We start from the raw sequence: 18,549 nt of genomic DNA, 5'->3' as shown, positions 1-18,549 counted from the left end.
GCTACTGTTATGAGGCGTACTCAATGTTAAGTATGGCCGTCGTTCACGCCTAGCATTTTGAATTGTTTACGTCGTTTGCGTAAGTCGTTCGCGAATAGGAATTTGCGTAGAATGACGTCACCGTCGTAAGCATTGGCTTGTTCTGGTTAAATTTCGAGCATGCGCACTGGGAACCCCCCAGGGACGGCGCATGCGCAGTTAAAAAAAAACGTTGTTTACGTCGGGTCACAACGTATTTACATAAAACACGCCCCCATTACATCCATTTGAATCCCGCACCCTTACGCCGCCAAAGATACACTACACCGCCGTAACTTACAGCGCGAATTCTTTGAGGATTCGAAATAAAAAAAATAAGTTACGGCGGTGTAGTGTATCTTAGATACGCTGTGCCCGGCGTACAGATGCGCCGCTGTACATGGATCTGCCCCAAAAGGTTCATGTTGAGAGTCCAGCCTTATGTCTGTATTACAAGCCCATGTGGGTACCTAGATTCAAAGGTGTGCAAGTCACAATACCATAGTTTTGATCAATCAGTAAGTTCCACTTCTGCACTTGGCAGATCAAATCCATTGTAAAAGAAATTGCTCTCACCATCAACTTTTTGGGAAATATTGGAAAAGGGATTTAAAGCCAAAAAGTCAGAAAAATAATCACCTAAATGATAACTTAACCCAAAAACAAAAAAATGTGTTGCCGCTTGGAAGTTCTTAGATGTTTTTGGCTGCATTCGTTTTTATTTTTAGACCTACAACATTTTCCGAAAGTACAGTAAATATATGTTGCTAATGTCAGAATGTTATTGTCCTTGTCACTTCATGTGAGCTGGAGAGAAAAAAAATTGTATCTTACTGCCTTTAAACTACTAATCCTATCAACCCCCCTAAGTAATGGAGATAATCAAAGGCAAACATGTTTGAAATCCAGCCTGGGGGCAACCATGGCCCCCTCTGTAGGAGATTGAGTGTAGTCATCCAAGGACAGGAAGTGCGGTGTTTGCAGGATTATCATGTGAAAAAAGTCTGAAGCTCTGCTTTAAAATATGTGTAACCTTATAATATTTTAGACATATATGTACTGTCCGTGATCCTTTTTTTATTTGCACTAACATACAATTTTTCAGGACAAGCTTCTTCAAGGTCCAAGCAGTACGGCTATAATCACGTCAAGTAGACATATACTGTATGTAGAAGACATTATAATGTAAAGTTGCTTGTTTATTACTGTTTATATCAATTTGTTTCAAAATGTTTGTTATAGATACAATTTGCAATTGCAGCTTTGTGGTGCTGCTCAATACAATCTTTTTCATAAGCTACACTGCCTATAAAGGTTAATCTAAAAAAATCTGCATTTAATACAAATAATCAAAAAATTTAACTAATCATGAAAAATGTGAATTTCACATAAATATTACATTAGGGGTAGTGCTGTAATAGTATACTTTTCTTTAAACGGTGGCTTGCACCTTTGCAGAGAAAGCAGAGAACTTTCTAAAAGTTTTATTTTTTTTTTTTAAATCAAGAAATTTATTTTCAACTCTTTGGAACAGCCTCAGTAAGGCCACACCGAAGTGCAAATTCCGAATTCAGGCATTATGCAGAACTTTAGCAGTTGGCCAGGTAAGCCCAGCCTGGATGATCAGCTTTTTTCCCTCCGAGATAGGTGGATTGGATGACAATCATCTAATGCCCAAGGGCACCTTGGAGCATCTCATTATCTTCTGGCTAACTTCTAATGCAGCATACACACGATTGAAATTTCCGATCGTGTGTGGGCCCCATGTGACTTTTTTTCGTCTGTGTTTAGAAATAGAACATGTTTTATTTTTTTCCGATGGAAAAAAAAACTATAGGAAATTCCTATCGTCTGTGTGCAACTCCGACGGAGAAAAAACCCACGCATGCTCAGAATCAAGTCGACGCATGCTCGAAAGCGTTGAACTAAATTTTTCTCGTTGCAGTGTTTTACGTCACCGCATTTTATACGGTCAGAATTTGGTCTGACAATGTGTATGTAAGACAGCTTGAACGGAATTCCGACGAAAAATTCCATCAGGTTTTAGGCCATCGGAAATTCCGATCGTGTGTATGGGGCATAAGACTCCATGCACACTATAGTTTTTAATAAGCTCAAGAAACGCTAGAAAAAAACACTGCATGAAAACTCTGACAATAGCATTTACTTGTAGTAGCGTTTTAGTAGCTTTTAGAAGTTTTTAGGAGTGTTAGCTTTTCATTAGCATATTTACAGTACATAAAGAGAAAACAAAAGGCTTGAAAAAGCTGTTAGGGGCGTTTAATTAGTAGCATTTAGAGTGTATTGTGTTTTTTTTCTGCCGGGAAAATGCTCCCACAAAACGCTACAAAAACTATTTTGCTTATAGCATAAAATAGTGTGCATAGACACATAGGATTTCACTATTAGCTTCCAGGAGCAGAAAATAAATTGCTCATAATAGCTTCTAAAACCTGCCCTGAACGATTTTACTTGACAGGTAGTAAATGATATTTAAAAACTTCCATTTTGCCAAGTTTACATGCTGCATTTAGCCACGTTTGCGTTTAGAAGCATTTATTTTTATTGTTTTTGTGTGCAAATAGTCAAAAATGAAAACGCCTGTAAACGAAACGCAGCTAAATGCGAGTTACCGTGTTTATACGCTTTTACAAGCTGTAACAGGCATTTGGCATTTCAAATGCCTTCTGAACATTCGTCCTGAATGCATTTTTTGCTTTCCAAAAAATGCTTTTAACTCAACTGCCTAGAAACAAATATAAATGACCCTGTGTACATGTACTGATAAAATAGCATAGAGGAGAGTTCGGGGGCAGCTGAAAAAATTTGCCCAACTGCTCCTAAACGTCCGTTTAGCAGCAGCAGTGTACGTGAAGCCTAATGCCCCGTACACACGATCAGAATTTCAGATGGACTTTTTCCATCTGATTTTCCGATCGTGTGTAGCCCCATCAGAGTTTTTTCATCGGGAATTTCCGATGAATTCCATCGGATTTTAGATATAGAACATATTTTTCCGATGGAATTCTGTTGCCATTCCGATGTGATTTGGCCGGGCAAAAGCCAGATCGTGTATACACGGCATGCTTGTGTGCATGGAGCCGAAAACATTATAAACTACATAATATTTTTATTAAGGTAAAAAATACAACTATGTTTCCTTGTTATGTCTGTTTTGTAATAGTTGGGGAAATTCTGATTCAACGCTGGGATGTATATTAGAAATCAGAACTTCAGTCATTTCTAGACTGAAGCGTCCCAGTTTTTGCTGCTTCTTAAAGCTAAGGCAAAAGGCAAAACCTTTTTTTTTTAGTTTTAGATAGAGTGAAGAGAGATTAGAAAGTTTTTTAGTTTTATTGCTGTCTGTGCCTAAGTCAAGGATAATCACCCTCTCTATTTGTCCTGTTTACCATTATCATTGGAAGTGGAAGTAAAAGAAAATCCCAAATTTTTAGTTGTCCTCAGAAAAGTAATGGCGGGAAAATCTTCCAATGGGGACACTCCTTCTGGTGACCTGGGGGTCCCCAAGGAGTTCCCTTAATTTGGAGGTATTTCCTCTCACTTCCTGTTTGGCTATGGGACAGGAAGGGAAGGGAAATCTCCACAATGGAATACAGATGGTTTAAAAAAAAAAAAAAAACCTGACAGGGTTATAACCCTCCCTTGCTCTATCCAAAATGAAAAAAAAAGTTTTGCCTTTAGTTCTAATTTAACATTTCCTGACACCACTGTCTTATTTAAAAATGACTAAATAACCAATTATAATGGAACTCTTAATAAAACTGTATTGTGGGCTTCAGGCATGTGAAAGGTAGTTTCTAAAATCCTATAATAAACAGACTAATAAAAATATAAAGACTGGAAAGGATGACTTGAAGGTAAGGAGGATAGCTTTGGAGGGCCTGTAATGGCATGTGGTCAAGGTGACAGATGTCTACCAAAAAACTTTTTGTGGGAAGATACTGTATCTATCTGTCTTCAGATAAGCAGAGTACCATTATCTACTGCACACCTTGCCTCATATGACAGTAGGGAACATGGTTTGTTTTGCGCCTTCTTGTGCATGGGTATTTGAAGAATCAGGTCTGTTTGTAGGGAAATATTACAATAAATTATCAACCCCCAGGAAGCCATAAATGGCTTAATTATTGCAAAACTCAGAGGTGGGTATTGAGGAGCCCATTAAATGTTTATTATTTAGAGGTCTTTTTGAAATGTTTATTGGTTAAGTGCATCAAATAAATTCAACGTGTTTCGGGAAAAAGTCTTCTCCTTCCTCAGGGCTAATGTGCAAAAGAAGCAGGACTAACCTTGAGAAACCTTGATTATTGCAAGTAAAACATGAAATGAGGATCGTTGTTATTATTGGTCACCTTAACCCTAAAGCCAGTTTTCTTTATGCAGAAAAACTTCCTGACTTAGTCAAGTCTGAAAACAGTTAGAATGTAACATGGCATTAAAGTGTATGGAAACCCTAACAGGGAACTCCCCTTATTTGTGGCTCTTAAATATACCATTAAAAATGTTTTTTTTATATATCAATTAGATAAGGGTGCATTTACACTTACAAGAGCCCCAGCAGGGGTTCCTGCTCTTAGTGGCGAGAGGCATCCCCATTTAAAGCAATGGGAGGCTTCTAGGTCCCTCAGCTACTTGTGGTCACTTGCATGTAATCGCTCATGCAGCAATCGCATGAGAGTCATTGAGCATGAGAGATTACATGAGCAATTACATGCAAGGGAGTGCAATTAGCTGCTGAAGCCAGCAGCCTCCCAATGCTTTCAATGGGGCTGCCCCTCGCAGCTAATCATGCAATCCCCAGCTAGGGTTTTGGCATGTAATCAAACTGTGGGTGCTTTCGCAAGCATGAATGCGCCTTAAGTGCAACAAAAATCCGGTTGGTCTTGTCATAAATTCAAAGTTGTGTGCAAAACAACTGTTTTATCTAAAGGAGAGTAATTAGCCCACCTAATTTTTATCTTGGACTACAGATTGATTAAGCCGGCCATAGACGGTGCAAATCTCAACCGGCTGAGATATGAACTATGTATGGGCAAGCTGAATGTACCCAAATTAATTGATCAATCAACCTGCATACAACTAGCCTGCCGGATTTTACATGTGGTTATTTCTAGTGGCTGTTATAGTGGGTTGCCCCTGGCCCCCCGCCTGGGGAACACAATAGCTCTGCGGGAAGAATTCCCCTTCAATTCTAACTGTGTTGATGGGGGAATTGAGTACATTTCTTCTCTGCCTATGGCCAGCTTTAGCCTTTTTGTTGTAGAGATGGGTGAGTAGGTGGGTCTGAGTAGTTTAATAAAAGAAAACTGGGCAGGGCTGACACCACTCAGACCACAACATTTTTTGTGTGTTTTTAGCCCACAATAGGACTTAGGGGTGAGTGCTTTTCTGGCAGATCAACAGGTATTTTACTGTACTTGCAGGGTCATAAAAGGGAATGTGGAAAAGTGCATGATGTACTGCATATGTCTTTTTTTGCCTTGACATAACTTTAAGTAGCCTAGCTAAATTCTTTTAAAATCTGAGTATAATGCACAGCTACCTTGAGGTTATCTTGACATGGTAAAAAAAAAAAAAAGAGAGCTAATCCTTCCATAATAAATAGAATGTACTAGAAACTACCAGATTATTTATAGCTTCACTCAACATGACATAATACTGGAAACTATGGAACTGCTCAGCCTGACGATGACATTGTACTTGCTTAAGCTAACCCTAGTTCAGAATATTACTTTTGTGTTTGACCGGATAGGATAAAACAAATAGTAAGCTTCTGCAATAGCCCAAAAGTATTTTTCAAATACTATGAGGTTGATGTACTGTAGGAATAAAGACTGTACACTTAGTTTAGTAAATAAGAGGATGCTATGTTCACTTTGAATAGCCAATCATGGGTGAGGGCTATAAGAAAAAAAACATGTCCTTGGATATTATTGTATGACTAAAGGTAAAACAATTTTAACTTAAGCACTAAGCTAAGTGAACATTCCATTTGTCAAGTAGACACTATTCCTTTAGTAAGATCTAACTGTAATGCATATAAAAGTAAAAATCCAGAAAAATTTAAAAACAGTCAAAATTAAAGAAGATGTGTTGAACTTGGAGTACTTGATGTCAACTAGATAATAGAACAATACAGAAATACATTCAGTACACATTTCCAGGAATTCTAAACCTGTAACAGACCCCAGGGTATTGAAAAGCTATCAGCTATGCAAAATGTCAGGCCTGATCTAAAGAGGTATACTGTAGTTATACCGATAACAGGGAATCCACAATTTAAGCTCATCTCTGGGAGCAATAAAAGCTCTCCCTTGCAGTGGCAAAGTGCCCACGCTGTAAGGGTTAAATGCTCATTTAGTCTAGGGCAGTGGTCTCCAAACTGTGGCCCTTTGCTTGGTTTTATCCGACTCTTGGGGGATTATTCCTGCTATTGACACCAATGATGTGGCACTATTATTCCCACTGACAATATTGATGTGGCACTATTCCTCCCATTGATCCCAATGATGGGGCACTATTCCTCCCACTGATACCAACGATAGAGCATGATCACTGAAACCAATGATGAGACACTATACCTCCCACTGACACCAATGATGAGACACTATATCTCCCACTGACACCAATGACGGGACACTATATCTCCCAGTGACACCAATGATAGGGCATTTTTACTCACACCAATGATGAGACACTATACCTCCCACTGAGACCAATGATGAGACACTATACCGCCCACTGACACCAATGATGGGGCATTATTACTCACACCAATGATGAGACACTATACCTCCCACTGTCACCAATTATGGGCACACAATATCTCCCACTGACACCACTGATGGGGCGTTATTACTCACACCAATGATGAGACACTATACCTCCAATTAACACCAGTAATGGGGCATTATTACTGACACCAATGATGAGACACTATACCTCCCACTGACACCAAGGTTGCTGAGGTAGTGGGCTGTCCCTCTGTATCCTCACACCCAAAGCAGAGCTATGGTATCTGCATTGGTCCTGATGACATCAGGGGCAGCCAACCAACGGAGTGTAACAAAACAAAAATGCTTTACCCAGTCCCCTAGACATAAAAGGGCAGTTAACCCTTTAATGCATGAACAACCACATTTAATGGGAGGACTTTTACTTTTCCCAGAGTACAGATTTATTTATCCTCATATATTTTTGTAAGCAAGAACAATGGCCTGGGTGTCTACATTTCTAATCTATAGAGTCAGAGGTTTAAATAAAGAGACAACCCCCCTGATCAGGTGACCCCCTGATTTTCCACATGATTATTTGGCAGTGACAGCATAAATGAACAAAAAAAACAATAGATTTAAAAAGCTTTTTATGTTTTAGCCTCTTTTATAGTAAAATGTATTGTATTTTCCCCTTAAAACTAATATATACAGTAGGTAATTGTAATCTGTTAGGTAAGATTCATACAGAAAACTATATTAAAACAACATGCATTATTTAAATTAAAGCGGAGTTTCACCCAAAATTGGAGCTTCCGCTTTAATCACTCTTCGCCCCCTTACATGCTACATTTGGCATGTAATGTAATTTTTTTGGGGGGGGGAGTGGGCGCTTCGGAAGGAGTGGGACTTTCTGTCCCACCTCCTACTTTCGCCCAGGGACCGCCTCTGCGACTTCTCTTCTCGCCTTAGGCGGCCCCTCCCTTTAGGCGATCTCCAGGCACACGTGACAGGTCCCAGGAGATCGCCTGTCCATTCGTGGAGCGCAGTACAACTCACACATGCACAGTGAGTGCCCGGCCGTGAAGCCGAAAGCTGTTACGGCCAGGTGCCCACACTATGAATGGAGGCGCCGGCCTGAGAGGGGGGGAGAGGAGCGGAGCTCCGGGCAGCCGCGTCGCTGGACCGTGGAGCAGGTAAGTTTCTGTTTATTAAAAGTCAGCAGCTACTCTTTTTGTAGCTGCTGACTTTTAATAAACCTAAAAAAAAGTCTGGAACTCCGCTTTAATATTGCCAATAAAGTGAATAAAGAGTTACTGTGTTTAGTTATTTATTCATCATGAGCACGTCTTGTGTTGTTTTTTTCTTTCCCCTTCATGTGGTTAGGTGTGAACACATCTTCATATAACTCACTAAACAAAGTAAGCATTTTCCTTAGAAAACCAAACCCTAGCAGAAAAGCTATAGAGAGTCAATGGATGGCACTGATTTCTGCCTGATTCTGTAAAAAACATGGTATTTTATCAGAGATCAGATCAGAGATCTGCTGCAGGGCTCCTTTCATTGGCACATTTTTTTTTATAACATTGAGAACTTGGTCGCACCTATGTGTATTAAAACACGTCAATGCATGAACACAGTTTATGTAAAAACACACAAAAACACATATGAAAAGGTGTGAATCCAGACTTACCTTTTGAAGAAAAAGAATGAGTGAAGCCAGGACAAATAATCTATTATATTAACCCCCTAGGCTTAGTTTACAGAATGTTAAAAAGAAAAAAAAAAGAAAATCACAGCAATGCCTGCAACAGCTAAATTGCTCAAACAAAATGTTTTATACAGTAAAACCTTGGTTTGAGAGTAACTTGGTTTGAGAGCGTTTTGCAAGACAAGCAACATTTTTAAATACATTTTGACTTGAGCATAAAAGAGAAGAGAGGCGCCTCTAAGTGTAGCAATATGGTTACATTTAATGATGGTACAACATTTAGCAACATATTTTTACACTTAGACGCCTCTCTTTTTTACTCTGTAGCTCTTACTGGATTTTGCTTCTAATCCCCTTTGTGGATGGACATTTTATGGTCACACAACCTGGTCACATTGCTATAATCTTTTTATATGGACTATAAACTGAAGGACCTATAAATAAATGGTTGTGGAACAAATCATTTCAATTTCCATTATTTCTTATGGGGAAATTCGCTTTGATATACAAGTGCTTTGGATTACAAGCATTATTCTGTAAAACAAATTATGGTTCGCAATCCAAGGTTTTACTGTATGTTTGTTTTATCATAAGCTTTTTTGCTTTAAAATGTAGTTCTTTTTAAACACTTCATAAACTTGTATTAATGGGCTTTCCCTTATACCAGGGGTGTCCAAACTTTCTAACAAGGGGGCCAGTTTACTGTTTTTCAGACTTTAAGGGGGCCAGACTGTTGCCATTGGGAGTAGAACATTTCTCCACATCAGCCGGAGAAATTGTGCCCCATCGTTGATGTCATTGGGAGGAATTGTGTACCATTATTGGTCCCAATTGTTGGTGTCAATGGGAGGAATTGTTCCCCATTGTTGGTGTCATTGGGCCCAATTGTTGGTTTTATTGGGAGGAATTGTGCACCATCATTGGTCCCAATTGTTGGTGTAATTGTGAAGAATTGTGCCCTATCCTTGGTGTCATTGGGCCCAATTGTTGGTGTTATTGGGAGGAATTGTGCCCCGCCTTTAGTATTACGGGGGAGAAATTATGCCCTGAGGGCCGGATAAAAGCAAGCAAAGGGGCGCATCTGGCCCCCAGGCCGCAGTTTGGAGACCACTGCTTTATACAATGTGAATGGTTCCAAATTCCCTATAAAATACCCTGTAATTGCTTGAGAATAGGGAAAAGGTCTCTCATAACTCCTCGGACACAGTGTGATCCCTTTAGGGGTGTCAGAGGAGGAGTGAGGTTCTAATTTAACTTTGATTAGGCATATGCACAATATGAAACTCAAATTGACTAAGTCTAAGTTAAATATTTATATCTTAATTTTTTCTATTTTGTTAGTTCTAGCTGTCATAGTGGTACGCTTACCTATGGAAAATGGAAACATCTCATGCATCCACTGGGAATTATATTGTAATGAACTTTATTTGATGCATTTATTGTAATGAATATTTTCTGTAATTAATATTTATTGATGATAAAAATAAAAAAAATTGATTGAAAAAAAAATACTCTGTAATATGTCAGCACTGTATAAATGCAGTACATATATAAATAAATAACATTTTGCTATGCATACATTGTTATGTCTGATTCTTGACCACAGATACAAAATTCATTTAAATTAATTACTAGGTTTGAAGGATTGTGATTGGTTTAACTGCCATTTAAAAATTAATATTTGCCATCAAAATTGCATTGCGTCTCATCATGAGCCGTACATTAATGAATGCAAATTTCTAACATAATTGTGGAGGTGTCGGGAGATTTTTAAGCCTCAAAATGATATTGCGTAATGTTTTATATATGACCAAGTCTTTACTGTATAAGGCCAGGTATGTTTTCATTTTTACAGATCCCTTCACTAATGGAGGTATGTAGCTTCAAAATTAGGTAAAGCTTTTAACTCAGTTGGAGGTAGGGATTAGTCTCTAGCTTTCAAGAAATGATTGGCCAGGGTTTCCTGGAAGATATTTAGTGTTGTGTCAATTTTCTTTCTATGGTATTGCATAGGCCCAGAACATCACGTCAGCAACAAATTATGTGTAATGGATGTCGTGTCATTTTTATTGCTATATTGTTCATGTGTTGGGCCTCAAAAGATGATATGCTCATCCTTTGGGGCACCTATTAAATGCATTCCATTGTTTTCAATACTCATTCCAATATGTCATAATGTGTGCTATGAAGCAAAGAACAACCTTATGCCTTGTACACACGATCGGAATTTCAGACGGACTTTTTCCATCGGATATTCCGATCGTGTGTAGCCCCATCTGAGTTTTTTCATCGGATATTCCGATGAATTCCGTCTGAGTTTAGATATAGAACATGTTCTATTTTACTCCGATGGAATTCCGATGTGATTTGGCCGGGCAAAAGCCCGATCGTGCGTACAAGGCATAAGGCCTCGTACACACGGCCGAGGAACTCGACGTGCCAAACACATCGAGTTCCTCGGCCAGTTCAGCACTGAAGCCGCCGAGGAGCTCGGCGGGGCGAGAGCTCCCATAGAACAACGAGGAAATAGAGAACATGTTCTCTATTTCCTCGTCGAGCTCCTCGTCGGCTTCCTCGGCCGAAAGTGTACACACGACCAGTTTCCTCGGCAGAATTCAGCCAGAAACTCGGTCGGAAGCTGAATTCTGCCGAGGAAACTGGTCGTGTGTACGGGGCCTAAGAGTTTGTAAGCTGTAAACAGAGATTTTTAATTGAAATCAGATAATGATGCATCACATTGAATTGCCTGTAGTATATAAAATGCATGCCTGACTGCCTGGAAGTGACATTTCTGATACTTTAGGAAAGTTAATTTACCTGCCAGACTTGGTAATGATCATTTCCGTCCCTAGGTCATGGAACTTATCCCACAGTTCCTTGGTCTCCAGGCTACAGGAAATCTTAGCCATCTCTTCGCTGGGGATGATGGGAGTGGTAGGGATAAGAGGTTCTGTACATAGAGAGGCAGGACTGCTGCTGCTGAAATCCCCATGAGGGTCCACGATGGATATGTCACTCAAAGGAACACAGGATGACTTCTCGACAAATTGTTCTAACACAAAGGAAAAGAAAATGTATCAGTGACTGAACTAACGAGGACACAAAGCAGCAGACCTGGAAAATCTCTCTCATTTAAAAGCAATTGAATATACTGGGCTGGTGATGAGAAAGATAAAAGCTGTGCATTAGTGTCTATTCCATTCAAGTCAGTGAGAGATATGTTTGAAAGTGGACCAGAAAGTGCCCCTTTTCCCATAGATGGGTATTGTATTGTATAAAGGCTTGCATAATGTTTTGCCAACATAACCCATAATTTATAACATATATGTAAGTGTTACCATTGCAATAACATGAAAGGACCAAGAAAAATCTTAAATAATAGGCCTCGTACACACGATAGGTTAACCAGAGGACAACGGTCTGATGGACCGTTTTCATCGGTCCAAACCGATCGTGTGTAGGCCCCATAGGTTTTTTAACCATAGGTTAAAAAAAAGCCAACTTGCTTTAAAATTAACCTATGGATTCCTAACCAATGGGAAAAAAAACGATCGTTAGTAGGCACAACCATCGGTTAAAAATCCACGCATGCTCAGAATCAAGTCGACGCATGCTTGGAAGCATTGAACTTAGTTTTTTTAGCACGCCGTTGTGTTTTTACGTCACCGCGTTCTGACACGATTGTTTTTTCAACCGATGGTGTGTAGGCACGACGGACCATCAGTCAGCTTCATCGGTTAACCGATGACAACGGTCCTTCAAACCGTTCTCATCGGATGGACTGATCGTGTGAACGGGGCTTTACATTTTCTCTCGGAACAGGATAGCTCACTCAGGAGGGCCACATTGTCCTCTCCCCACCTTTGTGTTCATGGAAAACCTTAGACTGTTTTTCCTGATCCATCACTTTGACACCACCGGCTCTATGGGCCACTTGACTGGACTTGCACCCCAGCCCTCCCCTGTCACTCACTTTAGTTTGCACAGTGCCTATTCTACTCAACTATGTATTTAGAGGTTGATTTACTAAAAATTGTATTTCTCTTCATGGAGTGAGTATGGGGGAGATTTACTAAAACTGGCGCACACGAATCTGATGCAGCTGTGCGTAATAACCTATTAGCTTCTAACTTCAACTTGTTCAATTAAGCTTTGACAATAAAACCTAGTAGCTAATTGGTTATTATGCACAGCTGCACCAGATTTTGTGTACACCGGTTTTAGTAAATCTCCCCCCACGTGTTGCTTACTTGAAATACCCAATCACATGCAGGGGAATAAAAAAAGAGAAAAGCTCATGCCTGGAGGCCCAAAGCAAACATACCTTCAGTTCTTCAACTGGTAATCAACTACTAACATTGGAGTGGATGATGCCCAAGTCCAATCAAAGCAGTAAAGCGAAAAGCATTTCACGTGCCATAAAATTATCGGACAAGCAAAGAGAAAGCAACATTATAAACATACTATATCAGTGTAATCCAGGATTTTAAAACACTTGAATTACCTCTGTACATGGTGGAATAAATGGACCTCTTAAATATAAAGGATATATTTTAAAGTGATAATTCTGAGATGCATAATAAATTACTATTATCTTTACTAAAAAAAGAGCAATGTAAGGCAAATACTGATTGGTTGTTCCATGTTACTGCACACATATGGTTTAGCAATTCTTCAATGACTGCTGGTGGCGCTGTCAAAGTACTGTATCTACAGCAGCAATTGGTATACATCTTTGTGGAGAAAGTTAGTTCAGTGTGCCAAGGGACCTGTTTAAAATGCACATTTGAAATGTTCTGAATGCTGCAGATTTACTCAAAAAAGAACATTTTCTAAGTCCCTTCCTTAGCAGACCAGGTCTACACTAAACTTTTTATGTGCTATGATCACTTACTGTACATAATGTGCTAGCCAGTTGGTCAAGTACACTGGACTATTATACACATAGATTTATTTTAATAACAGATGTAATGCCACATTAAAAAAATATATTTTCATAAGATTTTTTTTATAGAAGCAAGAAAGAAACAAAGAAACAAAGAAGGAAACAAAGAAAGAAACAAAATAAAGAGCAGCTACCCTACTATAGGATATTTGTTTATATATTACATTGGAAATTAGTTACAGTAAAATACCATAGTAACAAAGAATATTTGAATCATTTTTAAATAATATAGCCTCAGTGTATCTGAACATTTCTCAAGATATAACAAATATATATATTTATTTAATGTCAGAAAATGAAACAATGGTGAATGGTTAAATACACATCATTCATATATTTTTAACTGCAATTTTTATGATGTGGTTTTTGAGAAACAAATGTTGCAGCCTATTCCATTCAGGACATTAAGCACTAATATGCCTTTTGGGGGACATTTTTAATAGACCTAGACAGTGATTTGCTTAAAGTTTCCTAAGAGTTACATTACAGAAGCCTAAGTTTCTTTATGCCTCCACTTTTCAAGTTAATTGCACTAATATCAGGTCAGGTATGAAGAATGTGTCTTTTAAAAGAACACCTATCACTGACAATATTGTAGCTAAAAACTGGATGAGATTAATTTATGTATCGATAGTATATAGTATATACATTCCCTTATTCTTTAATTAAATCTGCTTTTATTTGCTTTCTCTAAGGCATAATTAACAGAGAAAATATGTTTGCATATAAATGTAGAGACACATTTAAATAAAAAGACGTGTAATAAAGAAAGAAATTCATATACTGAATACAGTAATTACATGAATTACTCCTTACTTACCAGAATATTGCAATCACTCCACATTGGTCTTTTAACTTAGAATTGCCCATGAGCACCTATATGTTAATTTTTTTTTTTTTATTGTTTTATGTTTATACTATGGTAACAAAATCCTCTATGAAGTGCAATTCTTCTAAGGTAATTGTCTTCAGACATACAATTCTTACTAATCTACTCCACCTGTACTTGGTTTGGAAGGACAGAATATCAAACTGGGCTCAGCATAGCTCATTTCACACTTGGATACTATTAGGCATTTTAAAGTAACATCTGTATTATTAGCAAATGTATATCTAAGAAAAAAAATTGTTAAAAAAGCTAAAAAAATAAAAATGCACAAAAGGGATATTATTAGTATTTAATGTTTCAGAACTAGTATTATCTGTGTATTGTATTAATATGTATAAACATTGAAGAGTGAGAATGGCACAAACATTATTTTTTTAATTCTCTTAATAAGAAAAGAGGAACTATTATTTAGAATATTGTGTTGACTGTCAAAAAAATAAAAAATAAAAAACTGTGTTCTGTGCATATCCTAATTAGTAAAAGCAATGCAGGGTATGCATGGAATATATAATTTGATATAAAAGAGGGAATATTATTATTTTAAAATGTCTTGTTGAATAAATCAGGAAAATGTCAATCTGGTTATTTATACTAATCAGTAAAAACGCTACAGAAAAAATAAAAATAAAAATAGGGAGACTTGCTACTGGTGTACATGGTTCAACCGTGCAAAATCACCAATTAAGCTTTGGCAATAAAAAGCTGATTGGTTACTATGCACAGTGGCACCAGATTCGGTGTGCACCAGTATTAGTAAATCGCAAATATAATAGCTGATATAAAGGAGACTACTTGTATGAATTAGTAGAAACATTGTGGAATGAGCACAGATATACAATTATTTGCTATACATTGGAATATAGTTATTTAGAACAGTGTTGAATGAACCAATACTATTTATATTTATAAGTACGGTATAGAGTATATTATTTGTTATAAAGGGAAATGCTGTAGAATAGTGTCGAATGAATCAGAACCAGTACTTTTTTTTTTATCAACCAGTAAAAGCACTGCAGAATCTAAACAGTATAGAGTATTTTATGATTTGACATAAAGGAGAGTAATTTTATATAGCATAGTGTTGAATGTATTAGAACCAGTGCAATTCGGGCTTTGTATTAACCAGATGCATCGCATAATCTGTAAAGTATAGATTATAGTATAGTATTATTATTATGAGATACATGCTGTTATTTATTGCATGTTGAATGTTATTTAGAAAAGCGTTGAATGTATCAGAATAAATGTTAGAATAGCTGAATGTTTCGGAATATGAATGTTGATGTTAGAAGTGTGCTGAATGTATCAGAATATGAATGTTAAATGTTAGAATATTTCTGAATGTATCAGAATATGAATGTTGAATGTTAGAATAGCTGAATGTATCAGAATATGAATGTTAGAATATTGCTGAATGTATCAGAATATAATTGTTGAATGTTAGAATATTGTTGAATGTATCAGGACCAGTGTTATCATCTTGTTTGTGCCTTTGTATTATGAGTAATACCACTGCAGAATAAGTATATAGAGTATAATAATTTTATTATGTGGAATAATTAAAAGGCACTAGAGAGTTCTTATCTTAAAACTGTAAAATGCACACAATCAAAATAATGTTTAAATATAAATATATCAAAATATCTAGACCAGCCGAAATGTAAGCGACTTTTTTTTTTTACATTATTTTTATTTTTTTGTTTTTTGCACTGTGATTGTCAGTTATAGAGCCAGGGACCGAATGATACAGAAAACAATTTGATTGTACAGAACACTATGGACATTTCCAGTAGGGAACTTTCCCTTACAAGTTATGTAAAACTTTGGATCGCTCCTATATTAGAGCTCTGATGATAATAATGCTCTACATATCACTATGCACACATTAGTGTCAGCTGTAACATACAATCATTTTCCATGATTCATAAACACAGCTAGGCAGTTGGAAAATCCTCGGGAAAAAAACACTTGGGATATCGTTTATACACCCGTATTCGCTTAACACAGCCAAAATAAAAGGATTATAAAACAGCCCCCTGGACCCGAACTGGATGGACTTAAAATCCAGTCTCACTGAGCTAGACTGGGAACTCCTTCCTTCACTTTTCCAGGGAAATCGGGTGACCCCGCATTGCTTCCTATGGTGACCATAATACATTGCACCTTTTCTGTTCAGCTCCTAAAGCTGTATGTATGTATGTATGTATGTATATATACACACACACATACACACACAGTATATGTATATTACAGCAGATACAGCTTGAAACCCATAGTATTTGTATTATTGTATATTTATATAGACATATTTCTATCTTTTCTCTCTCTCTCTCTCTCTCTCTCTCTCTCTCTCTCTCTCTCTCTCTCTCTCTCTCTCTCTCTCTCTCTCTCTCTCCATATATATATATATATATACACAGCTTGAAACCTATAGTATTTTATATTATTTTATATCTACATAGGCATATTTATCTCTCTCTCTCTCTCTCTCTCTCTCTCTCTCTCTCTCTCTCTCTCTCTCTCTCTCTCTCTCTCTCTATATATATATATATATATATATATATATATATATTTAGAGAGAGAAACATGCCTGTATACATTTACAATAATACAAATACTATGGGTTTCAAGCTGCCTCTGCGAATATATAAATATACAATATACATACAGATAGATAGATAGATAGCTGGAGAGAGAGAGAGAGAGAGAGAGAGAAATAGATAGAGATAAATAGCTGAATATATATATATATATATATATATATATATATATATATATATATATTTATAAAGAGAGAGAGAATTAAAAAAAATAGAGAGAGAGAGCACAGAGAGAAGAGAGAGAGAGGGAGAGAGAGAGAGAGAGAGAGAGAGAGAATATAAATAGAGAGAGTAGAGTGAGAGAATAGAGAGAGATAGATAAATAGCTGTATATATATATATATATATATATATATATATATATATATATATATATATATATACAAAATATCATAACATATTCCCAGACAGCATGCATGTTAGACTATATTAAAGGCATTTGTGTAGTTGTGAGTCTACTTTGTGAATATAGGTCTATTCCCACTTTCCTGTCAAATGTTTTCTCTCGCTCTCACGATATTATATATATATATATATATATATAGCCCTCTGATTCCTCTTATACCAAATTGTAATGTAACTGTAATGTATATATATATATATATATATATATATATATATATATATATATATATATATATATATATATATATATATATATATATATATATATATATATATATATATATATATGCATATATATATATATATATATATATATATATATATATAGCCCTCTGATTCCTCCTGTACCAAATTGTAATGTAACTGTAATGTCTGCCTTTATTTTGTTAAGCGCTGCACAAACTGTTGGCGCTATATAAAACCTGTAAAATAATAATAATATATTTGCCAAATACAGTTGTAAGTCCACTTTTTGTACATAAGGCCAGTCTATATTAAAGGCACTTGTTCAGTGGTGAGTGTACTGTGTGTGGGGGAGTCTATGCCCCCATATATGTCAGTTGTTCAGTGGTGAGTGTACTGTGTGTAGGGGAGTCTATCCCCCCATATATGTCAGTTGTTCAGTGGTGAGTGTACTGTGTGTAGGGGAGTCTATCCCCCCATATATGTCAGTATATAGTTGTCCCTCTGAGCAGGCTACTCACCCAGTGGTTTGATGGTACTCTCCGAGGTGTCCTTGTCCTTGCCTGGACCACTGGACATGAGTGCGGCTATAGAGAAGGCGTTCGCCCTGGAGGAGAGCTGAGGTTTGGGAGAAGCTGTGTATTCCATGCTGGGATCTCTTGTCTCCTATAAGTCAGAAGCAGTGGGAAGGCGGCTGTAGATCCGATGATCCTGTGGATGGAAGGTGTCAGAAGCTCTTCTATAGAAACATATTGTCTGTCAGTGAGTGTGGCAGCAGTGAGTTCCCCTCTAGGCTTGGTGTATACTGGCAGGAGAGAAGCTTTGGCATTAGGACAGAACTTAGTAGCCTGGGAGGATCGCCGCCGATTGGCTGGAGCTGATGCTGCACTCTGTGCTGAATCTCAGCCTCCACTTCCTTCATTTGATGGCCACACAGATCATATCTCTTCCCTGGCCAATAGCAGGACTTGTGCGTCACATCTGCCTGATCCAGCTGATAAATGTCTACAAGACTGAAGGACACAGACAGCCTGCACTGTGCACAGCTTATACCTAAATACAAC

At 37.4% G+C, this 18,549-nt stretch overlaps 1 protein-coding gene across 2 annotated transcripts in view; it reads right to left on the bottom strand.

Moving 5' to 3' along the window:
• TBX20 (T-box transcription factor 20) overlaps positions 1-18,516 on the bottom strand; it is a 70,903-nt gene extending 52,387 nt beyond the window's left edge. Inside the window, exons 1-2 of one of the 2 annotated variants that reach the window (XM_040353234.1) lie at positions 18,007-18,516; positions 11,281-11,515 (exon numbers count right to left, since the gene is read on the bottom strand). In XM_040353234.1, the coding sequence (XP_040209168.1) occupies positions 11,281-11,515; positions 18,007-18,133 (362 nt within the window). In that variant the 5' untranslated portion in view covers positions 18,134-18,516. The remainder of the gene's footprint in view (positions 1-11,280; positions 11,516-18,006) is intronic. The other variant, XM_040353235.1, reaches the window with a different exon arrangement.
• Positions 18,517-18,549: the final 33 nt, after the last annotated feature.

Source organism: Rana temporaria, chromosome 5 (assembly GCF_905171775.1).
Source record: "Rana temporaria chromosome 5, aRanTem1.1, whole genome shotgun sequence".
NCBI lineage: Eukaryota > Metazoa > Chordata > Amphibia > Anura > Ranidae > Rana > Rana temporaria.
The sequence above is the reverse complement of the archived record's forward strand: the minus strand, read 5'-3'. Positions and strand labels throughout refer to the sequence as shown.